The sequence below is a fragment of the Engraulis encrasicolus genome, chromosome 17 (genome assembly GCF_034702125.1).
Source record: "Engraulis encrasicolus isolate BLACKSEA-1 chromosome 17, IST_EnEncr_1.0, whole genome shotgun sequence".
Taxonomy (NCBI): Eukaryota; Metazoa; Chordata; class Actinopteri; order Clupeiformes; family Engraulidae; genus Engraulis; species Engraulis encrasicolus.
This window is the reverse complement of record NC_085873.1, coordinates 25126600-25151599: the sequence shown is the minus strand read 5'-3', so window position 1 is coordinate 25151599 and position 25000 is coordinate 25126600. Positions and strand designations below refer to the sequence as shown.

At 44.7% G+C, this 25000-nt stretch overlaps 2 protein-coding genes across 6 annotated transcripts in view; one reads left to right on the top strand and one right to left on the bottom strand.

Annotated features, from left to right (window-relative positions):
* Positions 1–6715, top strand: part of adprh (ADP-ribosylarginine hydrolase) — a 13924-nt gene extending 7209 nt beyond the window's left edge. For both annotated transcript variants that reach the window (XM_063221256.1, XM_063221255.1), the window contains exons 4-8: positions 2159–2257; positions 2740–2845; positions 3693–3959; positions 4458–4672; positions 6472–6715. In XM_063221256.1, the coding sequence (XP_063077326.1) occupies positions 2159–2257; positions 2740–2845; positions 3693–3959; positions 4458–4672; positions 6472–6620 (836 nt within the window). In that variant the 3' untranslated portion in view covers positions 6621–6715. The remainder of the gene's footprint in view (positions 1–2158; positions 2258–2739; positions 2846–3692; positions 3960–4457; positions 4673–6471) is intronic.
* Positions 6716–16193: 9478 nt separating this feature from the next.
* The window catches only part of atxn2l (ataxin 2-like), a 29043-nt gene continuing 20236 nt past the window's right edge, over positions 16194–25000 (bottom strand). For all 4 annotated transcript variants that reach the window (XM_063222037.1, XM_063222039.1, XM_063222038.1 and 1 more), the window contains 6 exons: positions 24739–24917; positions 24182–24323; positions 23304–23413; positions 20153–20332; positions 17072–17243; positions 16194–16467 (listed from right to left, as the gene is read on the bottom strand). In XM_063222037.1, coding sequence (XP_063078107.1) covers positions 16409–16467; positions 17072–17243; positions 20153–20332; positions 23304–23413; positions 24182–24323; positions 24739–24917 — 842 coding nt within the window. In that variant the 3' untranslated portion in view covers positions 16194–16408. The remainder of the gene's footprint in view (positions 16468–17071; positions 17244–20152; positions 20333–23303; positions 23414–24181; positions 24324–24738; positions 24918–25000) is intronic.

Here is a 25000-nt window from a genome sequence, read left to right as displayed (position 1 = left end):
GGGTGTGTGGTCGAGACGAGCGATCACCTCATTAGTGTGCATGCGTGCGTCTCTGTGTGTATGCATGCGTGCGTGTGTGTATGTGTGTATGCATGTGTGTGTGTATGCATGCGTGTGTGTATGTGTGTATGCATACGTCGTTTGTGTATGTGTGTATGCATACGTGTGTCTATGTGTGTATGCATGCGTGTGTGTATGTGTGTATGCATATGTGTGTGTATGTGTGTATGCATGCGTAGGATGCATGCATGTGTATGCATGCATGTGTATGCATGCGTAGGATATGCATGCATCCGTCTAAGTGTGTGTGTGCATGCATGCGTGTGTGTATGTGTGTATGTAGCCTATGTGTGTATGCATACGTGTGTGTATGTGTGTATGCATGCATGCGTCTAAGTGTGTGTGTATGCATGCGTGTGTGTATGTGTGTATGCATACGTCGTTTGTGTATGTGTGTATGCATACGTGTGTCTATGTGTGTATGCATGCGTAGGATAGACCAATATATATCTAACCGATATCGGGCCGATATTTGCATTTTTTAAGTGTATCGTATCGGCCGATACGCGTGTGGTTTTGGCCGATACACAATATTTATTATTTTATGTCATTCAGGTTTTTTTTAAAAGCACCAAGACACTTTATTTTTTTATTACTTGATTGTTAGACATTACTTGATTGTTAGAGTGAGTGCTTAAATGTTACAAATTCTACCTCAATTTGATAATGTTTAATTTTTAACTTGAGACCTGGAATATTTGTCGGCCATATCATATTTATGGGACATATCGGCCCCAAATATCGGGTATCGGAAATCGGGTATCGGCCAAGGGTGATGAAAACAAAATCGGTATCACATCGGCTATTTAAAAACCTGTATCGGTCGACCCCTAATTTGAAGCCAGAAAAACTAGCATCTGGTGGCACAGGCATAAACTTACAAACTTTGTTTGCTGGTTTCCGGTGTGTGTGTGTGTGTGTGTGTGTGTGTGTGTGTGTGTGTGTGTGTGTGTGTGTTTGTGTTAGGGGTATAAATCACAGCCTTCATGACAATACGATACAGTATGGATTTCTTGAAGCAGGGATTCAATTATTTTCGATTACTTAACAATTCTCCACAATACGATGCGATTCGATTACATTTTTTTCAGTTACTTTTCCACTTCTTTTACATTACGGAGCTAGGGCATTGGATAAGGGCCAACGCTTCGATTATTTTCGATACTTAGGGATGCCCCACGATACGATGTGATTCAATTAAATTGTCGGCCTTAGGATCAATGCATCGATATATTCCGATTTTTATTTACACCCCTAGTGTGTGTGTGTGTGTGTGTGTGTGTGTGTGTGTGTGTGTGTGTGTGTGTGTGTGTGTGTGTGTGTGTGCGCGCGTATTGCCATGTCCTGTTTACTCTATATGTAAGGAGGGTAAGGAGCTGTGCCAAGATGTGGTGGCCTGATAAGGGAGAGGTAGTGTGTGTAGGCCTGATAAACCAGACTAAATGTGAGATTGGATGTTTAATTTAGTCTGGCCCCGATGAATGATACATCAAACCATGTCTGTGCCTATAGGCCAACGCTCTGACCAATCAGCGCCATCTTTCATGTTGTTCCCAGCATCGTGGGCTTCGTCGCCACTCCCTCAAAACCTCACCTGCTTTTGATTCAAAACAAATATCTGCCTTGTGATTGGTTTGCCAGATTCAGGGCAGTTTGGGAGTTCACGGCTATGGCTCAAGGCTAGACCAGTCGCAGGTAAAAAAAAATTGACCGGCTAGTTTACTAGGCTAAGTGTGTGCGTTCCAACGACCTTGCTTCCTCCACTTGGGCTTGTGAACTTGCCCCGCCTCCTGACCCCTCCTCTGTGGAGAAAACAATAAAGTTTCCCAGCTGTCAGCCTAGCCACAACAACTTTTGGGGGACTGTTTTTCATTCACCATCCCAATTGCAACTGAGAAAAAGACTTTACGATTGAGCTTTTTTTCAAGATATTGAATTATAATGCTGTAGTCAGTGATGTCATCATGACATATTACTTCCTAGTACGAGGCCACAAGCACAAGTGGAGGAAGCAAGGTCCCATATTGGAACGCACCCAGTGTGTGTAATGTTGTGTAATCAGAGTGATGCCATGCGTCCTGTATTCTGCCCCCTGCAGGTAAGGAGGAAGAGGAGCTGTACCATGATGTGGCGGCCAGGTATGTGGAGGCCATGAAGGATATGGAGGGCAGGAAGCCAGGACCCTCCAGCATTCTGGGTAATGTACAGTAGGCACCGTAGATATGGGATACACTTCAAACTAGTACCTTGTGTCCTCTCCTTTTTAGTTGTGGCCTCGTGCTTCAATAATGCTCCACCTCTGTGGTGAAAAAATAAGTTTCCCTGCTGTCAGACAGAGCCTGGACAGAGCAACTTTCACTATCCTGACTGAAAATGAGATTTGAATTGTGATTTTGCAAGATATTGAATAAAGCTTTTCTAGCATCAATGTTGTCTTGCCTTTACCTGACTCCCGTCGCCTGGTATTCGGCTGTGAGAGGAAAGGGAACGCCCCCGCGTGTAGTTCCTGAACGCAGACAGATGATGTAAATCTGGTTAGTCTTGCCTAGCATCACGAGGCAACAAGCGAAAGGAGAGGTTACTAGTTTGAATTGGTCCCATAGTGTTTAGTGGTTGTGGGGATGGACTGGCCGGCAGTGGGGATGTTTAATGGTGTGTGTGTATGTGTGTGTTCTGCAGGGGTGTCGCAGCTGAAGCCAGGCACCGAGGGGGGGTACAGGGTGGCCTACAACCCAGAGGGAACTGGCTGCGGAGCCGCCATGAGGTCCATGTGCATCGGACTCAGGTGAGCACGGACACACACACACACACACACACACACACACACACACACACACACACACACACACACACACACACACACACACACACACACACACACGGTAGGCCTCTGAGTTTTACATGGAGCGCACACAGATGCATGCACACTGTACACTCAGGGTATTGGTTACAGTCCCTGGAGCAATGTTGTATTACTAGGTGCCTTGCTTAACCCGTTAAAACACAGCATTATAAATTTGTTGTTAACAGAAGGGCAATGACAGAGTCGTAGTGCATTACTAAAGGCCCTGTGTTATGTAAGAGTAGAGAATGGTAGTTAACCTTTCAATGACTATTACAGCGTGCCTCAGATGGTACGGCATGCAATAAAGGACTACAGGCAATTCAATCATAGATTTCTGTATGTAAGGGTAGGATTCGATCCAAATGAATTGAACAGATATGGTTGTGTCTGCAATGTCCAATTGTTCACTATTGTTGGATTTTAGCCATTTTGTTCCAAACGTTGTAAACCCATTTCAAAATCATTTTCCAACCGTACTATGTGTTGGCTAGAATCCAGCGTGTTCTTTTTAAAGAGTCAGAGAGCATGGTGTCCAATTCTTGATTTTAGCGGATTTATTTATCCAAAGCATCTGGCATGAAGTTACAAATAATTAAAGCATTTTTGAATTCTGTTCTCTAGTGACCTCATCCTAACACTATATAGGTTACTTCCCAACTTGTGAGCGTTTCATTATGTTGCATTGTTCCATACATACAGTAATGGATTCTAAAGGGAAACAGTGACTGTTAGTAGTTACCTGAACTAGTTACCTGAACTATTTTTTATGCTTTTTTTAACTTCCCAGATACCCACGTCCCGATCAGCTGTCGTCACTGGTGGCGGTTGCCGTGGAAACCGGCCGCATGACCCACCCTCACCCAATCGGATTCCTTGGAGCAGTAGCCTCCGCCCTCTTTGTCGCCTACGCCGTGCAGCGTCGACCAATGGAGAGCTGGGGGGTGGGACTTGTGAAGGAAGCTTGTCCAATCGCAAGGGAGTTTGTGAAGTCTCGAGGCTGTGCGGTGGAGGAGTGCGAGAGGGACTGGGGCTACTTTGAGGAGAAGTGGCAATGGTTTGTATGTAGGAAACACACACACACACACTCTCACACACACAATGCCATCACCCCCTCTCTTACACACACACACACACACTCACACACACAGTGTGTGTGTGTGTGTGTGTGTGTGTGTGTGTGTGTGTGTGTGTGTGTGTGTGTGTGTGTGTGTGTGTGTGTGTGTGTGTGTGTGTGTGTGTGTGTGTGTGTGTGTGTGTGTGTGACTAGATATGTGAAAATCTCTTGTAATAGTGTCTGGTTTACATATACTCATACTCTCTCTCTCATTCACTCACACACACACACACACACACACACACACACACACACACACACACACACACACACACACACACACACACACACACACACACACACACACACACACACACACACACACACACACGCACACACCCACATGGCCCTTGTACTGTATGCATAACTACAGGTAGATGTGTGAATGCCTCATGCAATAGCGGCCGTAATACAGTGGTGTTTGTTTTCTCCATGCAGGTACCTGGACCTCAGAGGCCTCTCCACAGGCATCGGCCCCGCCGTCTGGCCTGACCAATATGGGCCAGCCGAAAGGGACGTGGCCTATAAGAGCTTCAGCCTGTCCGGGTGGGCGGGACGTAGCGGCCACGACGCACCAATGATAGCGCTGGATGCGCTGCTGGGGGCCGGCTCCGACTGGGAGGTGCTTATGAGCAGAGGTGGTTTCCATGGAGGTAAGAAGGTTACCGTTGTTGCCAATGGAGGTTAGGATGTTGCAGTGGAATCCATGAAGGTTAGGGCTGTGGTCAGTGTTGCAACATGTTTTCTTAAACAGAAATGCGCTGAACGTCTGGTTGTGCCTTGGTAGTGCATGAAAAGCCCAGTGATTGGATACTCTTTGGTGAACTCTGCGGAGTATCCAATAACTAGGCATTTTACACACTACCAAGACTAGAACACTTGACAGTGAGAAATGGTGTTTGTCAAAGGAAACATCTTTGCCAATTGGATATTTGGTCGAGCACACCTACCAAACAATAGCAAACATACAAGAAGAAAGTCTGTTGCAGAACGTTTTGCTACATTACGCTTTTGCTACTATCAGGAAACTGTAGCAAAATGTTGGAGCCATTGAGCATGCCCTATGGTTTCATGGCGCTTAGAATGTTTGAATGGTTTCCATGGTGGTTAGAATGTTAAAATGGTTTTCCACTGAAAAGTTGTGAGCAAATGGACTTCTTCATGATACTTGAATGTACTTGAATGACGTTCCATTGCTCGGTGGAGAGGGTGGAGACAACAGAATGGGCTAAGGAAAGGCGATTGGTTAGTCATAGCGTTGGCCAAGGCTGTACAGAGACAAATGGAGCGATTCCAGACAAATATTTTCACGTTAGTCTGCTTGCCAGGCTAAGGAAAGCCAGGAATTATATCTCTGAAAAACAGGTTGATGTGCAGTTGTCTTAGAACTGATGGTTACCCTTCCTCAGAAGTTTTAAAAAAAGATGTTTGATTTAGTCATCTGGAACGGTGTTATGAAGACCCTGACACAGCTAAAAAATAGTTTGTAAGAAACGGATTTGTGCAGCTTTAAGCATTTCAGCATGCACTTTGTCTAAACCGTAAATGTGTCCATGTCTTGTCCAAGGAACTCTAAATTTTACCGGTAGTCAAAGTCTGATGTCCATGTTTATGCAACAGGCTGTTGTTGTCCTTTGGAGTGGAGGTGACTTATGAACCAGTAAGGGTTTAAATTTATACCAGGCACTTTGTGAACACTTTAACTGATATTAACAACAATGGCAAAGCCAGTTTTTGCTGCCACCTCCCAAGACCCTTAAGATGCACAGTAAATTACAGAGCGCACTCACTCACTCACTCACTCTCACACACACACACACACACGTACACACACACACACACACACACACACACACACACACTCACACACACACGCTCACAACAAAAGCACACATTAGATCTGACACTTTCCCTTTACCTTTATCTCTCTCTGATTACAAACACAATCAGCACACATGAGGTTTCTGTTAGGGATGTTAACCGGTAACAGTTTAACCGATAGTCGACCGAATCAACTTTAACAAGTTAAAATTATCTGCCACTGGTTAACCGGTTGTAATAATAATAATAATTATAATAATAATTTCCTACCAAAAAACGATAATTTTGAGGTTTTAGTACGATAATTCAGCATTTTCCATCTGGCAAGAGTGGCTGGACATGGAAGGTCCTGTCTGCGCAGCAAAAAAAAGTCTTATGTGAAAAATAGAATTTAAAATAATCAGTGCTGTGCATATCAGGCACGCGAACATTGTATAATTTAAGATTACCGGTTAACCGGTTAACCACCGGTTAATGAGTCTCAGTAGCCGGGTAAGAGTTTTTTCAATTATCGCCATCCCTAGTTTCTGTCATTAAAAGTTTGCCAAACAAGAATCTGCAATGTGTGCTTACCTGTACTTTATGTGTGAAGAATTTCAAATGTATGCGTGTGTGTGTGTGTGTTGCGCAGGTGACAGTGACAGCACGGCTGTGATTGCGTGCTGCTGCTGGGGCCTCCTCTACGGCCTGCAGGGGGTTCCCGAGGGGAACTACAGGAACCTTGAGTACCGGAATCGTCTCGAGAACAGCGCAGAGGCCCTCTACAAGCTCTCCCACTGACCTCTACACGATGCTTAGAACCCCTCTTTGACAATCTCGCAACAGTCATCTCATCTCAACAAAACAAGATGCAGACAAACTCTATGACCCACCCCCCCCCCCCCCACCCACCCACCCACCCATGACATCGACAACAAAATGTGGTGAACCTCTTCTATCCCACCGCACTAATTGTCACTAGATGCCGAGAACTTCACCAGATATTCTCCCATAGAAACTCTACAAGCTCTCTCGAGGTGTTTTCTGGCATGCCAAAACAGTGCTATGAGAACAACCAGATCCTGCACATACCGTACATGTCACATGTCATCAGAGGTGTCAATAGTAAAAGTAGAAGTATACTTATGGTGTAAGTATAACACTAGCACATGCTATTACATAGGTGTTACACCAGTTATTCCACTGTAGGCCTACCTAACAAGCTGGATATACTTTGTCGTTACTGGGAAAAAAAGTAAACCTATGAATTTGATCTAATTTGGTAATGATCTGATTGTAGACCAGTTACTCAGTGAAGTTAATTGTGTTGGAAGGAAACAGTAGACAGATGGGTTTTTTTTAACTTCTACTATTACTTTTGAGAACTGCACATCATTAATCGCATCACCTGTTTAACCTCCAATGAAATGCACAGGATGATCCATCTTGCCCTGTCTACTAAATGAAATTACTTATGCAACAAAGTTCTCTGCACCTACACACTTTGTTAACCCCCCCCCCACACACACACACACACACCCGCCCCCCTCTCTATCTCTCTCTCTCACACACGCACAGGCACACACGCCTCTGAAGCTCTTCAAGCTTCCTAATTTTCAGGAGGTTATGTTAGCTCTTTATGTACAGTAAGTATGCTTGGCATTAAAGAACTCCACATCAAGAATGCGCGTCATGTTTTGCACACAAGTTCTACAGTCTACAGTCTCCAGTGAGTTTCAAGCACATCCCCGTGTCAGCCAGGCTGCAGTCAGTTGGAAAAGGCCGTGCCATTCATCACATACGCTACACATCATCGTGACACAGTCATCGCTCATGGTTCACCCCCTCTGCTTGGCAGCAACCTGCTATCAGCTGTGCACTTATTCACTACGCAGGCGTATGGGATGCACACATGCAAAAGACAGACAGACACACACACACACACACACACTAACACACACACACACACAGAGTACATAATCCCATGGCCTCACTCACACTGACACACACACACACACACACACACACACACACACACACACACACACACACACACACACACACACACACACACACACACACACACACACACGTACAGACGCACATGTACAGACACACACACACACACACACGCACGCACACTCACGCACGCACACACACACACACACACACACACACACACACACACACACACACACACACAGTCACACACACACACTACATGAGCCCATGACCTCTCAAAGTCTCTTTATTCACTTCATTTCACCCACCTGCTTGTCAGCAACCTAGAAACCTATCCGGTCACCACATTCACTACACACACACACACACACACACACAACAGAGAAAAGATACAGTCTGTTGCCTGTCTTGTTACACACCCCTTGTCTGACTCACAGCTGATTTTGATGGACAGTCCAGGCATCCACCTCAAAGGCTATCACTGACGCATCCATTCATGCACTGCTCACCTCATTCAGCAACCTGCTATTAAGCATCATTCACAACACACATGCAGCAGAGCACTCCAGCCCTTGCACGGTGTCACACGTCTCTCCGACATCCCCAGTCAGTCAGCCAGACTGAAAAGGCCAGTCCATTAATCACAGAGCACAATCAGTGATGCATCTATTGCTCACACACAGCCCACCATGTCAGCAACCTGCTATCAACCAACCACACACATCATTCACCACGCACGCACGCACGCACACACACACACACATGGTAGACCACGGGCCCTCAGGTCTTCAGTTAAGTTGACAAACATTCCTTGTCTGCAGTTCAGTCTGACATCACCAATCATTCTAATATGGTTTGACTATTGACGACACATTGCTCCCAATACAGTACTACAGGTTAAGGGCAGTAGGCCATACACATCCCTTCTCTACAGTTGTCTGACAGACAATGCTTGTCTGCAGTTGAGTCATGATAAAAAATCAGTCCATCTACTATCAGTACTACCGGCCATCATTGAGATGCCCCGTTCATTGAGAACAGTCTTCCCCCAAGCTTTTTGGTCTCACATATTCAGTGGTGTAGTCTACGTAGAACGCGGGTATACAGAGTATACCCACTTCTAAATTTCAGGGATTTCAGTATTAAATTGATTGATCCATTGTTTTGAATAGCACAAATATATACAGTATACCCACTTCAAAAATGCTGAAATATACAGCATACCCACCATAAAAAGTAGACTACACCACTGCACATATTTGATAAATAAATTATGAGATTCAGCTTGTTAGTGCAGATTTTTCCCCCTCTTTAAACACTCAACAAGTCTAGAACATGCCAGGCTGGTGGCAATGCCAGGCGTAAAGATGACGGGGGGCAACCGCTATTCCGACATGCCGCTATTCCGACACTAGACATTAACGTCGGAATAGCGACATGTCGGAATAGCGCCACGTAACCAAAGATGACAGTAATTCTCCACTTACAGATAGCGAGAGGTCAGGACCTAATCCTGGTCAGACGAGTAGAGGTGATCGGTGCAGGAGATCACTCTTCACACTCCTGATGCGAAAAAATATTGTTCTACAGACTCCTGATGGCTTGCATGGCTCCGAATTGATTCCCAATGGACTAGACAATTCTGACGACTGCTGTACAAAGTCAAGGTTCTATAGTCTTTTCCTTAATTTCTGACAAATACACTTCACGGGTTCTGTCCAGAACTTAACTTTTAAGATCACACACAGAATTCATTGTGTGGAGGCTTCAGTGAGACTCGTAGAGGTGATGGCAGACTTGGCCTTTTGACAACATGTAGGCCTAACACTCCCTACGACTTGAAAGCTGAAGAATATACTGCTGACGGATGAAATGCAATAGAAATGATTCCTGACTTCCCTAACGGCTGATGAATTTCCAGTCTTGTGTCCCGTCCTGTGTTCCAATAACACTAATCTTCACCAATGGTACCGTCCTCCCAGTCACACTGTTGACGAGTACATTCCTCACAGCACAAATCCAAAGTTTCTGGACTTCTGATAACGGATGGCGAGACTCCTGACAGCTGGATGGAGCGAAGCACACAGAAAACCAGATGTGTGGAGGAGAGCAGATTGGCAATTGCACTGACACATGTGGACTTATGACAAACGAACGCACGTGTCTTCTCTGGCTAGAGACTAGACTCCCGATAGACGCAGCCAGAGTGACACTCAGACACACAGAATTAGACAGGGGCACGTCATTCGCACCATCTCAGGGCTGAGACGACGCGTTCGTTACTGGCCCATCTGCAGTGGTTGCCATGGTGTTTGTGAGCTTGCCAAGAAGGCTGTGAGTCAGGCGAGGCCTATTATGGCCATTAACACCACTATTAGCCCGACTGAGTCAGATCATCTCCTCTAAATTTAGAGCTCTTCGACTAGATATGTAAATGAAGATTAGTAGGCCTAACACTTTATTTGACATGCTGAAAAGGGTGTCAACTACGTAACTGGTATGAGAATGATATGGCACATCTCAGGAACATTGATGACATGGGCCTATTATATTAGTGATGCTTATGTTATCATAAGGTGTCATTTGGTTTTTGGAATGTCAAGATGACATTGTGTGGGTGTCATGACATTCTGAAATTTGAACCAGACATTATGACAAGTCAATATCACAATATGACAATATCAATATACAGTGAGTCCAAAAAGTATTTGATCTCTTGCTGATTTTGTTGGTTTACCTAGGCCTACTCACAAAAACATCAGTCAATAAATGTTATGATAATATGTATTCCAATATGGAGAGACAGAATATCGAAAAGAAAATCCAGAAATTAACTTAAGAGAATATATATTAAGTAGTAGAAGTCAATTATTTTTGACAATAATAGAGTATTGCACATCCTGTGCTACAGTGAAAATGGACCATCCAACTTGTGTTAGTGCTAACTTCAAAAGTCAGCCTCCATGATGGCATGCGGGTGCAGTAGTGCATTGGTTAAGATGTTCTCACTCATCTGTAGAGTTAAATACAGTGCTGAATGGTATAAATGGGTTCTAAGCAGCATGAAAGGCCACTCATGCATTATATTTTGAAGGGAGATCTTCGATTACTGCCACATACTGTAGTAAGGACAAATTAAATTCTCTACTATGTTTTAACAGTTTGGCTCCATCATAAGGACCAGCAGGTGTTAAAATGGTGGGCTTTTGGTCAAGACCTGTCACACTGTAAGCACTACAGGAAGGAAAACATTGCAAAACATGACAAGGAATACACCCACCATTTAAGCTGGTGAAATCATGTCCAAGATAGGAATTAACACTGTTTTTTTTATATATAAAATCATCTTATCGGTTAATGTATTTAACTGTTAAGTGTTGTCTTTTGTTTTGTTTTTAGTCTTCCTCGACATTTGCTGCCTTTGTCCCCGTCCCAACTCTTTTGAGACGTGTTGTTTTTACATATTCATGAATATCCTCCAAAACAATAATTTTGGTCCGTTTCGATGGCTGATACGTGCTGTTCTCCATATAATGTAAGAATCAGACGTTTTGAAAATGGCAGTATTTTGTTATTATTCACAATTTACCTTGTGTCCCAACTTCTATGGAGTTGGGGTTTGTATGATCCCAAGAACACCCTCCTCACCATCATGCATGAAAGTTGTATCATTATGGTTTGAGGGTGTTTGTCTGGCCAAGGCACAGGACAACTTCACATCGTCAACAAATGGATGGAGGGAGACATGTAATGTGCAATCCTGAGTGCAAACGTCCTTCCCTCCACCACTACACTGAAGGCGGGCCATTTTTGGATCTCCCAACATGACAAGAATACACAACATACAGTCAAAAAAACAAAGGAGTGGCTCAAGAAGAAGCATATTAAAGTCGTGAAGTGGCATTCTCCAAATAATATTAACCCTATAGTAATTCTATGGAGGGAACTCAACCTCCCATTTGCCAAGCTACAGCTTCAAACTATTAATGTTTTAGAGATAATCTGCAAAGAAAAATGGGCAAAAATCTTTTCAACTACTGTATATGCACATTGTCATCAACTAAAATAAGCATCTGACCTCAGTGCTAGACAACTAGGGCTTTGCCACAAAGCACTTTATCTTCTTTAGCTAAAGGGGTCAAATACTTATTTGCCTAAATTAAATACAAATCAATTAAAATATATAATTTTAAGTTATTTTCTGGAATTTCTTTTTGATATTCTGTCTCTCCATGTTTGAATACATAGCCTATTATCATTAAATGTATAGACTGATCATGTGTTTATTAGTGGGCAAACCGGCAAAATCAGCAAGGGATCAAATACATATTGGACTCACTGTATCTGATCTGATGTACCCGACATTGGTCATGCCAATCTCATGACTCTTCATGACACCCTTATGTAGGCCCTTTAACCAGGGCTCTCTAAAGTAACCTTTTTCATCACCAGCCAAAATAGCTAGTAGATGTTAATCCTTCTAGCCAAACACACACCCACTAATGGAACGTGGCTAGTAAGTTGGTCTTTTCTACCAGCCAAACTGAAATTTCACCTGCATCTGGCCGGTTGGCTGGTGTTAATTTAGAGCTCTGCCTATAACCATCTGTGTGAGAACCAGGTCAGCACCACCAACGCGGCGTGTGTTCAGAAGAATCCTGCTAATTACGGCCAATCAGTAGTGTAATTAGATCCACTTGCACAGCTTATCGTAGCACGCAGCTCAGCGAGGAACTGTGGCGGATGTCAATCGAGCCTGTGCCCAGGCACCGCCCTCAGCAACAATCGCTATGTTTACATTACATTTTTAATTCCGAATTAATAATTCAGAATTAAATAGTTCCGTCGAGTTTAATTTGATTTTTCCTTTAATTCCGAATTATTTACATGACGTTTTCATAGCGGAATTAAACTTTATTCAGAATTAAATGTCTCATGTAAACGTAGCCATTGTTGACATTTGTTACATTTACATGAGACATTTAATGGCAAATTACATACCTTTTGGCCAAATCTGTCTTTAGGGTACTAATACACTCTGATTAAAATATCAATTTCCCCTTTTTGTGTAGCCTAGTGATGTTGATTAGGCACATGTTCATCCGAAAATAATGTGTGGTGCACATAATGTAATATTTATTTTAAACCATATTAATAGTGTCCCACTTCAGGATAGGCTAGGTGCTGTCCTAGATTGGACACGCGATGATCCCTGTGGGACAGTTACAAAAGTGGTAGTTTAATAAGCCACTATGAAGTCAAAGACCATTGTCCACATACAATATGGATATCAAAGTTTTATTTCAGTCTTTCTGGACAAATAGCGCTGGTGGAGCAGTCATCGACAACTTCTGGGTCCAAAAACCGCACGTTCTTTCCTCAAAAAGAGCTGCCATGTTGAAGAGACCAATTGTGTGCAATATGTTCAAACTGTCATATTTACTGGTAAAAGAGAGCAAGAATAATTGGTTTAATGTGTACTGATAAGTCTCAACTCTGGCAGACAGTGGACTACTATTGTACACTGATTGCACAGAGACCTTTAAACATGCACTGTCCCACATCCCATAATAAACTTACCTTAATATTTTAAATATTTTGTTTCGAAACACTTAAAGGTGCACTGTGTAAGATTTTTAGTTGTTTCTTTCCAGAATTCATGCAACCCATTCACAAATGTTACCTTTTTCATGAATACTACCACCATCAAATTCTAAGTATTCATTATGACTGGGAAAATTGCACTTTTCACTCATGAAAAGGGGGATCTTCTCCATGGTCCGCCCTCTATTTCCAGAAATAGACATTTTTAGCTGCAAGACTATAGCCTAAAGTATAAAATATTAGATTATATATACACTAGAAAATATTAGATTATTACTTAATAAACTTTCATGAACCGATCAAATTTGGCAATAGGCAACCCAGTTTCAATGAGTAGCATAGCTACTAGCATAGACAATACCTTTTTTTTTTACCATTTTCTGCACAGTGCACCTTTAACATGTTTTTGTTCTCTTATTATTTCACTAAAGCACAACTAGAGGATTACAAATATGTCATTTGGCTGTATTGAGATGCTCTCTTTACATTTTAATAGACCACCAAAGTTGAAGTGACAAAAAAATGTCCCACATTAGGGCATTCTACCCTAATGGTCCTCTTTTGTTTGTTATGGGGAGCATATCACTATAATGGGCCTACTATTGATGTTGAAATGATGACCATAAGGTATACAGTGTTAATTTAAAACCTCAAGTTTTGTTTTGTGATTTAGTAGTTTAATTCTTATTTGTCTAGACTACTTAAAACACAGTGTGCCCGTTTCAGCTCCTGAAAGCTTTCTTCTTCAAGCAAGCGGTTTCCTTTGTAAGCCGCAATCATGACGATGAGCTGCGGCTACACAGTATACATTCTAATATGCGGACTGCCGTCTCCCTTGCTCCCTTGCCACCTTGTGATGATGTCACTGACAACATAATTGTATTTAAAGGGACACTGTGCAGGAAATGGTCAAAAAAGGTACTGCAACTATGCTGCTCATTGAAACTGGGCTGCCTATTGCCAAATTTTATCTTTACATGAAAGTTTACTAAGTAATAAACAAATATTTTCTAGTTTGGTCCAAGTACAGTCATTTTTGCAGCTAGAAATGGCTATTTTTGGAAATTCAAAATGGCGGACCATGGAGAAGATCCCCCTTTTCATGTATGAGAAGTGCAATGTTTCCAGTCATAATGAAAATTTGATGCGGGTGGTAAGTATTCATGAAAAAGGTAACATTAGTGAATTGGCAGCATGAATTCTGGAAATAAACAACTAAAAATCTCACACAGTGTCCCTTTAAATATATCGTAAAAGCTCAACTCTGATGTCATTCTCTCATTTGCAAACGGGATAGTGAATGAAGAAAAGTCCCCCAAAAGTTGTTGTGGCTAGGCTGACAGCGGGGAAACATTATTATTTTCTTCACTAAGGCGGGGCGTCAGCAAAGCGCAAGGCCACAAGCACAGACAGAGGATGGGAGTCCGCATATTGGAGTCAACCCGGTGCATTTTCTTACGGTCTTTCCTGGTTTGATGCTGGTTGGCAAAGACAAAACTTGCCCTGAGATCGCCCAATATGAAAGCCATTTGCCACATTTTGACATCATCACGATCAAAAATCACTCAATTCATAATCTACAATGTCATGTATAACTCTCCTTCATAACCAAAAGGAGATAGATCTGGTGTGCGGTTTAGGACAAGTGTTTTGAATTCCATTGTATGCAAAATTTTAAAAAGTCCAATGATCTCACTTTCTGTTGTGTGTGGCCATGGCATCGTATTGACCTTTAATGGTCGTCTTGGTGAGATCCCCATAATAGACAAGAAAGAAAGAAAAAAAGTCAGGAAAGTAAAGTTTAAAATTTTTTATTTATTTGTTTTTTTTGGTCGATGTTTTTAATTGTTTTTCTGTGTTTTCCATGTTTTTTTTTATTGTTTGTTTTTCCCTAGGGTCAGGGGTGAGGTGTGGATGAAAAGGACATAAGGGGGGGGTCTAGGAGAGGGGGAGGGGGGCAAAAAGGTCATAAGGTCAAAGTTCAGAGTTCCGGTTGCAGGGGTCACGGGAGGGATTGCTAAAAAAACAAAACAAACAAAAACAGGGGGGAGGGCGACTCGCTTTTATTTTGCGTTTCATTTTCCCCGAACATGGCAAAATGTTTTGTCTCTCTCCCTCCATCTCGTGCTCAGACCCCTCATCTCTCTGTGGCCGCCCCTCCTGTATTCGTCTTCAGTTTTCAGTCTCCTCTCTCTCTCTCTCTCTCCCTCCCTCTTGCTCTGTCGCTTGTTCTCTCCCTTTAAATCTCTCTCTCCTCGTTGTTCTGTGGCTACAGAGGCCATACGCTGTCGATCACTCTTCTCCTGCACAGCGGCACAGAAGAATAGTTGGTCTTAAAAAAAAAAAAAAAAAAAACGACAGAGAGAAATTAGTCTTTTTTTTTTTTTGACCACCCCAAGCTCTAGGGGGCGGTACTTCTTCTTGCAGACCCTCCTCCTTATCATCCTCATCATGGATGAGCTCTCTACCAAGCTGAGGAGAAAGCAGCTTCTCCTAAAATCAATAACTGGGTGGGGGGGGCAGGGAGGGGATAGGGGTGGGGGTGCTGAGATGGGGGGGGGGGGGGTATACTGAGGAGGGGAAGACAAACAGTGGAATGAGGTGGGCTGTATGTGGGATAGGGGTCCAAGGGAAAGGAATTCTGGGACGCATCTTTAGAGAAGGTCCTCCGAGGGGGGTTGGGTTGTGGGGCGGGGCTTGGATTTGGAATCAGCAAAGGGGGGTGGTGGGAAGGGGGGGGGGGGGGGGGGAGTCCTGCCATTCTGTAGTGTATGACAAAGTGGGGTGGGGTGGAGGTTGGGGGGGGGGGTTAGGGGTAATATTGTGAGGGCAGGGTCAAGCAATGGGGAAGGAGGGAATCACACACACACACGGGAGGGAAAACAAACAAATCCCCTCTCCCCCCTTTCACTCTGCCCCCCTCTTCCCCTCAAATTGGTCCAAGTCTTCTTTGTGGGCGTGGTCTACAGAAGAGACGGAAGGAGGGAGGAGTCAAAGGGTGGCTGCTATGGCGACGACGTTGCTCAGTTGCCTTGAGGATGGAAGGAGAGCTGCTGGGGATGCTGCTGAGGGACCTGAACAGCTGCAACGCAAGAAGACACACACACACACACACGCACACGCACACACACGTCAGAAATGAACCATGACAGCAATGCCTCTATGAGCAAACAAGAAATAGTGGGTTCAATGTCAAGTCAAGACGGGCCCCTTCAAGTTACTCAGACGATGGACATAGATGTAAAAGAATGTGTCTGTGTGTGTGTGTGTGTGTGTGTGTGTGTGTGTGTGTGTGTGTGTGTGTGTGTGTGTGTGTGTGTGTGTTTATCCTGGAGGTGCTGGTGCCCATTCCCGCAGTGTGTGTGTGTGTGTGTGTCACTGTGGACAATATACTTTTTTAGTGTGTTTTCAGTTACCTAGCTCTTACTGAGCAACCCTTCAACAGCTAAACGTATGGCGATAGAAATTCTTTTTCAAATTGTGGGCACAAATTAAGAGGTAAAGTGTGTGTGTGCGCGCGTGTGTGTGTGTGTGTGTGTGTGTGTCCTCGTCCTTACTGTGGGAGTGTTTGATGTAAGCAAAGTGTGTGTGCGCGTGTGAGTGTGTGTGTGTATCTGTGTGTGTGTCTGTATGTGTGTGTGTGTGTGTGTGTGTGTGTGTGTGTGTGTGTGTTTCCTCGTCCTTACCCTGGGGGTGTCCGATGTAAGCGAAGTGCTGGGGGGGCCCCTGCTGGGGCCCGTGCTGGGGGTGCTGGGAGGAGCCAGGTCCTGCCTGGGGGGGCGCATGCAGCATCACCATCTGAGGGGGGCCGTGGGTACCAGACGGGTGCGGGCCCGACATGGGGCCTTGGACATGGGCCTGGAGAGGGGGATGGAGAGAGAGAGAGAGATAATCATAGAGGTGCACCGAAATGAGAATTTGTGGCCGAAACCGAAACAATAATAATTAATCACTTGGCCGAATACCGAAACCGAATACAGTATTACAAAAAAAGTCAAAAGTGATCAAAAGTTAGGTTTTTCACTATTTTCAAATATTGCTGAAATCTACAGTTTACAATAAATGTTTTGACACGTTTCTGAAAGAAAATAGGTGTATTTGAAGTCATCAAATGTTAGAGTAGAACTGAAATTAGCTTAATTAATGCCCATTTTCAATTCATTTTCTATTCGGCCTCTCAATTGGCTTTCGGCTGAATATGATCTGCGGCCGAATTTTCGGTCCACCTCTAATAATTATCATCTGTAACAAATAGGGAGAGCTCAATTTTACCTTTCACACAGACACAAACAAAGCAAATGCGCACTCACGCATGGGCGACGGTGACATTTTACTTTTCATGGAAAACGAGAATCACCGCACACTGATGGACTTAATTTTGCTGTTTCTTTTATTCAGTGAACAACGCGTTTCACTTGTGTTTCGTCAGGTTCACTTCAGGTGCAAAGTGACGAATCACAAGTAAAATGTGTTGTCCACTAAAGAAAAAAGCAGCACAATTAAGTCCACCACTGTGCGGTGATCCTTCTTGTTTGCTGTGGATTACTGATGACTGCACTTCACCAGCACCTGGAAACTGGCTGTGCAGAGGAGCTTCAGACCTTTGAATTTTACTTTTCATGTTTCAGGCACAAGTAACACACACACACACACACACACACACACACACACACACACACACACACACACACACACACACACACACACACACACACACACACACACACACACACACACACACACACACACACTTAGGCCTAAAATAAATTTGACAATTTTGAGAAACGACTGATAATAGGCGTGTCTCTCTATAACAGGTTCCTTTCCATATTGAAATACAACAAGGGTCTTTCCACTATAAATATGATTGAATACTGTCCTGCAGTTATTTTCAGAATGACAGCACTCTGAAGGAGTCCTTGGCAGAGATGTGGAGGGAGAATGGAGGTTAAAAAGACGACAGCCACATGGGGTGAAGGAGGAATGGATAGTTGGTTTGAAAGAAGTCAGACAGATGGGGTGAGGAGAGAGAGAGAGAGAGAGAGAGAGAGAGAGAGAGAGAGAGAGAGAGAGAGAGAGAGAGAGAGAGAGAGAGAGAGAGAGAGAGAGAGAAAATGCGTATGCGTGTGTGGGGAGATAGTTGGTTTGAAAGACGCCAGGCAGATGGGGTGAGTGACTGACGGAGGGGAGATGACACGAGAGGGTGGGATAGAGGGATAAAGAGAAAACAACAGAAGAGAGAAAAGATGGAGGGATGAGGGGGATTAAAAGAGTAAACGACAGAAGAGGGATGGACTAAGAGGGTGGCTAATCTGTTGATTTGGCAGCACATGAAAGACGGGATTCATTTCAGAAGAGAGTGCGAGTGTGGGTGTGGGTGTGCGTGTGCGTGTGGGTGTGGTCTGACTGAGAGAGAGTGTGTGCTTGTGCGTACGTTTGCAATGGAACTCATGTGTGTGCCTGGATTTTGTGTGTGTGTGTGTGTGTGTGTGTGTGTGTGTGTGTGTGTGTGTGTGTGTGTGTGTGTGTGCGCGTGTGGGGCTGGGGATGAATGAATGAATCAGCAGCTGGCAAAGTGCCAGGAGAGAAAATGGCACAGATAAACAAAACACTCCTCTTTTAATGAGGCTAATAACACACACACACACACACACACACACAGAACAATTACCCCCCGAATGACTCACACACCTGATATCCGGAGAGGAAAAGCATTACGATGTTCATCTCTCTGGTGCGCACACACAGACACAGACACACACGCACAGAGGCAGACAGGCACACACACAGGCACACACACAGGCACAGACAAAGACAAAGACACAGACAGACACACACACAGCTCCTTATCTCTTAAGGTGCAGCAGACTGTTATTGGACAGTAATGCTTGTGCCCGGCCCGCTCATACAAACAAACAAACACACACACAAACACTCTCTCATGAAACGCAGCAGGAAGTTAATGCTCTGTGGTCTTATCCGGCCCCCAATATCATTTTACTGTTATGAAGTTTTACATGAAATATGAAGTATGTTTTGTAAAGCAAAAAGAATTTACATTTGCAATACAATTAAGTTATATTTTCAGGGAACCTAGTGAAGGCGTGGTCTGATGTGAAGGTAAATTAGCAGCCAAATGGCTAGTGAGAATGTGTTATACACCAATTACCCTTAAGTGCCGCCTTGAAACAAGCCCTGACACACACATACGCACCTACACGAACACACGCACCCACACACAGTGGTCCCGTCTAACTGAAGCAGCAGCCCTCCAGAGAAGGCTATTTAACACCCTCATCACACACACTCATCAATAATGCAACACACACACACAATGACTGTCTGCTCACACCTACCACACACGCGTGCAAACAAACACATACAAGCACACGCAGACAATCACACAGGTGTCAATCTGTCCAGGGAAGGGTTATAACCCTCAAACAACTGTTCATGCATGTATTCACACACACACACACACACACACACACACACACACACACACACACACCTTAGTGACAGACATCCTTATGCAAATATGTCTTGAGGGGCCGACATCGATCTAAATAACATGTCAATCTGTCCAACCTTCATTGTTTGTGCATGCACACAAACACACACACACGCACACGCACACGCACACGCACACGCACACGCACACGCACACGCACACGCACACGCACACGCACACGCACACACACACACACACACACACACACACACACACACTCACACACTCACACACTCCTGTGTGGGTCCGTCCGTACCTGTGTGATCTGTGCGAGGTTGTAGGTGTGTGGCAGCCCCTGGGGTCCGTGGATGTTGTAGCCGGGCAGCGGGTAGGAGGCCTGCGGGGAGCTGTGTCCCGGGGGCAGGTTAGGCGGGGTGGGGGCCGACAGCGGACCCGAGTGGTACAGGGACTGGCCCTGGGGACCCGACTGACCCGTCTGCAGTGGAGGGACGGGGGACGGAGGGAAGAGAGAGAAAGAGAGGAGAGATTCAACACTTCTTCATTTAATGCCATTGACACTTAGCTCACTGCGTAGAGGGGGGGATTTAACAGCACTAGGGCTGGGTATCGCAGCCATGTTCCTGTATCGATTCGATTTCGATTCTTAGGGCTTTGAATCGATTAATCACGATTCGATTCATTCCGAATCGATTCAATCCGTTCCCTTCTTGGTGCCAGGATTTCCCCCAAAAGATGCTGTTGCCTATTTTTTTATTAAAATGTCAAAGGGCTGTGGCTTGACAGTGTTAACAGATTGCTAATGTATATAATGTAATAAGTAGGTCTAGGCCTAATTGACTAATACCTACTGGGTATTTTCCATATACCCAAATTAAACAAAAGAACAAAAAGAAAAAGAACAAAAAAAATCGATTTTGTGCCCTGCGAATTGATTATGTGCATTTTAAATGAAATCGATCGATTATCGATTGAATCGATTATTTGATCTAGGGATGCACCGATACACATTTTTTCACTTCCGATCCGATCCCGATATCTAAATTTGGATATCTGCCGATACAGATACTACTCCGATCCAATACCAAAACCTCATATATGCATGAATTTCAACTTGAGGTAGGCCCAAGATGACTATTTGGTCAGAAAAGGAAGTCAGAAGAACAGGAAACCAATTAATAAGTCAAAAGTATCAAGGAAAAAAGTAACAATCTCATCCTGAAAACTAATATGCAAGTGTTATGTCTTCAAATTAACATTACACCTGGCTCAATATCAGTCCTTTGAAAATTCCGATACTTTGGGAAAATTCCGATCCGATCCGATCTCTGAAAATATGTTGATATCTGAACCCGATACCGATACACCGATACCGATATCCCATCCCTAATTTCACACAGCCCTAAACAGCACACTGCAATTCATTGACAGAAAAGGGGGAGACCGGGAGAGACAGGAAGCACAATAGAGGGCGAGAGATGAAGGGTGAGATTGAACACTCATTAATTCAGCATCACTGACACCAGTTTACTGCATAGAAAGGGAGTGGGGATAGAGGAAGACGTGAAATTTAACAGCGGACCAGAGTGGTACAAGCACCAGCCCTTCTGCAGAGGGGAGGTGTAGAAAGAGACAGAGAGAGAGAGAGAGAGAGTGCGAGTGAGTGAATGAGTGAGTGAGCGAGTTTTAAACGCTCTTTGATCAAATATCATAGACACCAGTTGACAGCACATTCATTCAAGAGAAAGAGGGAGAGACAAAGAAAAAAAAAGAGAGCATCTTAACACTCATCTGTGCGTCACCGTCACCAACTTACATCATCATTTTGAAAGACAAAACAAATCAATACAAGGGACAAGCAGACGGACACGCAGGCAGGCAGACAGACAAACAAAGAAGAAAAGAGAAGAGTGAAGAATAGAGTGAGAGGTGCAGATTGACAGACAAGAGGTGAAGGTAAAGGACAAGGACACAGACAGGCAGATGGAGGGAACAAAGCAAAGAACGAGAGAAGACAGACAAAAGCAGTGGGGGCCACCGGGGCCAGTTAGTGAGAATGGGGAGGATGGAAGCATGATGGACAGAACATGATGGAGAGGAAGAGAGGAGAAAGGGAAGAGAGAAAACGTGTGAAGGACACCGGGAGACAAGAGAATCAGTCAGACATGCAGATGCAGACATAAAAGCAACAATAAGACGAGTGAAGCACAAAGAGCGAGTCAGACACGTGAAGGAGAAGAAAGGCATCAACAGATGAAAAACGGGGAGGAGGGGTAGACGGAATGGAGAGAGGTAGACAATAAAGGAGAGAAATAAAGGAGGGATGGGATGAAAAGAAAAAAGTGGGAGGATGTTAAATGCAAAACACGTTTGTCTTAGCAACAAGAGCTAAGCTTCTTGACAGAGAGGTGCACTGTTGCATTGATGTATGCACACAACCGCTCTGAGCAAAACGTGTGTGTGTGTGTGTGTGTGTGTGTGTGTGCGTGTGCGTGTGCAATTAATTCAGGCATCTGTTTATTCCATTCTAATGACACTGTGGTTGACAGTCACGCATGTGGCACTAATTTATGTACATAGGAATGTGTGCATGTGTATGCATGTCCCACTTGTCCAGAGACTTTGAGTGGCGGTGTGTGAATGCGTTACGGAATGCACAGAAATACTTTGGGAGCATGCACAGTGCAGTGTGTCCCGTACATAGACAATTCTGTGGTTGAGCACCACAGAATGAAAATCGAGCACCACAAAGTTGATCGGCAGCCACACATACACACACTGATTTGTGGTGTGTGTGCTGGCCTCATAGATAAGAACACTAGATATCGTGTTGAGCCTTCCTAGATATTGGAATGAATGGCTCAGGTCAGGTCGTTGCCATGTTTAACCGCCATAGCGCTGTCATCAATTGGTAAATTTGTCAATTTATCAATTGGTAAAATCTATTAAAAAATATCCTGATGCCGGCTCCAGACAAAGAGAGTAGATTAGGGAAAGAGGATTCAAACTCCGCCCACCCAATGCAAAGGAGTGTGTTTAAGATTGGTCTCCTAAGGCGGCGTTGTCCCCTACTTGGTGACGGCTTGCATAAGATGGCGCTACTGCCATCTACAGTGCCACGGGAACTCCATTTATTCTCAACCTAAAGCCTCCAAAGGTCTCCTAACCATCGGCGTCTTGGTGTGTGGAGTGGTGGTCTTGACTGGATAGCACGATTGAACCAAGATTGCCTACATAGGGGTTTCTAATATGTATACGTGCGTGTTTACCTGTTCAGAGCTAGACAGTGTGTGTGTGTGTCTGCATCTGTCACCTGTTCGGGGCTAGGAGTGGTGTGTATGTGTGTGTGTGTGTGTGTGTGTGTGTGTGTGTGTGTGTGTGTGTGTGTGTGTGTGTGTGTGTGTGTGTGTGTGTGTGTGTGTGTGTGTGTGTGTGTGTGTGTGTCTCACCTGTCCGGGGCTAGGCGTGGTGTGCTGCGGTTGCGGCTGGCTACCAGTAGGGGTGCTTGAGGGCTGAGGTTGGTGAACCGCCCCAGAGTGATGAGAGAACGACTGAGGAGCTGAGAGAGAGAGAGAGAGAGAGAGAGAGAGAGAGAGAGAGAGCGCGAGAGCGAGAGCGAGAGCGAGAGCGAGAGAGAATGGGAAGAACAAATTAAGGTGAATAAAGGCCCTTAAGCCAAGGGCAGAGTTTCAGACTTTCAATTAAGTCAGACAGGGGAGCAGCGGCCGCATGGAAATGTGTCTGACATTAAACTCGTTAAGTGCTCCAACTAAAACCAATTAATTACATAATTAATTAAACAAGAACACTCATAATTATATCCATGCCCTGCAGAGATGTGCAGCGCACACACACACACACACACACACACACACACACACACACACACACACACACACACACACACACACACACACACACACACACACACACACACACACACACACACACACACACACACACAGAATTAGCCAATGTAGACATTGCGCATTCTAGACACAACGCGCACGCACACACACACACACACAAACAAACACACACACACACGCCTGCAGGTAGTCATTAGGTTACAGAAGCGTTGTGAGACTTCTGTGTTTTTAAACGGTCAAACTTAATGCCAACAAAATAGGTGTGTTATTGGGTGAGAGTGGATGAGCCACTCAGTGGATGAGAGTGGATGAGCCACTAGGGTGTCCTAGGTGCTCAACATGTACACCTACACTGACAATAAAGATGAGCGTAGGCTTTATTCTAAATCTCTCTGACTGATTGTGCATGTCTGTCTTACTATAAATACAACATTCTCTGTGTGTGTGTGTGTCCTTACCATAGATGCCCTGCTGAGGGCCCTGGGGCCCTTCGTTCTGTCCGGGGAACTGGGGGCCCCCCGGGGGGCCAAGGGCCTGGGGGTGGCCCCCACCCGAACTCAGCATACGAGCACCACCCTGCAGCATGGAGTACATCGCCGGCTATGGGAGGAGAAGAGAGGAATGGAGGATTGGGAGGACGAGAAGAAAGTAAGAGGTGGGGGAGGAGAGGAGAGGAAAAGAAGGGGGGAGGAGGAGAGGAGATGATAGGATAGGATAGGAGAGAGGATAGGAGAGGAGGCGGCAAGAGAGGGGAGGAGTGGAGAGGATATGAGGTGAAGCCAATGAAAAAGAGCAGAAGACGGAGAGGAGGAGAAATGTAAAGAGATGAGGAGAGGATGGAGAGGATGGAGAAGAGAGGTGAAGACAGGGAGAGGTGAGATGAGGACAGGAAAGGGGGGGGGGAATAAATAAATAAAGCACAACATTATTAGAATGGTCTACAGAAGCAGTCCACAAAAAGGGGAGGACATCAAAATCAACTCTGTGTGTTTGTGTGTGTGTGTGTGTGTGTTACCTGTCCGGGGTAGGGGCTCATGGCCTGTATGACCTGCTGTCCTCCGTACTGAGGGGGGTTGTAGGGCAGGTATGACTGGGGGTAGTGCGAGGCCACCAGCGGGGCGCCGGCTGCAGAGGCCGCCTGGAGCATAGGGGGCGCCGAGGAGCCGTGGTCAGACCGCTGAGCCACCACCGAACCTTAGGTGACACACAAAGGAGAGAGAGAGAGAGAGAGAGAGAGAGAGAGAGAGAGAGAGAGAGAGAGAGAGAGAGAGAGAGAG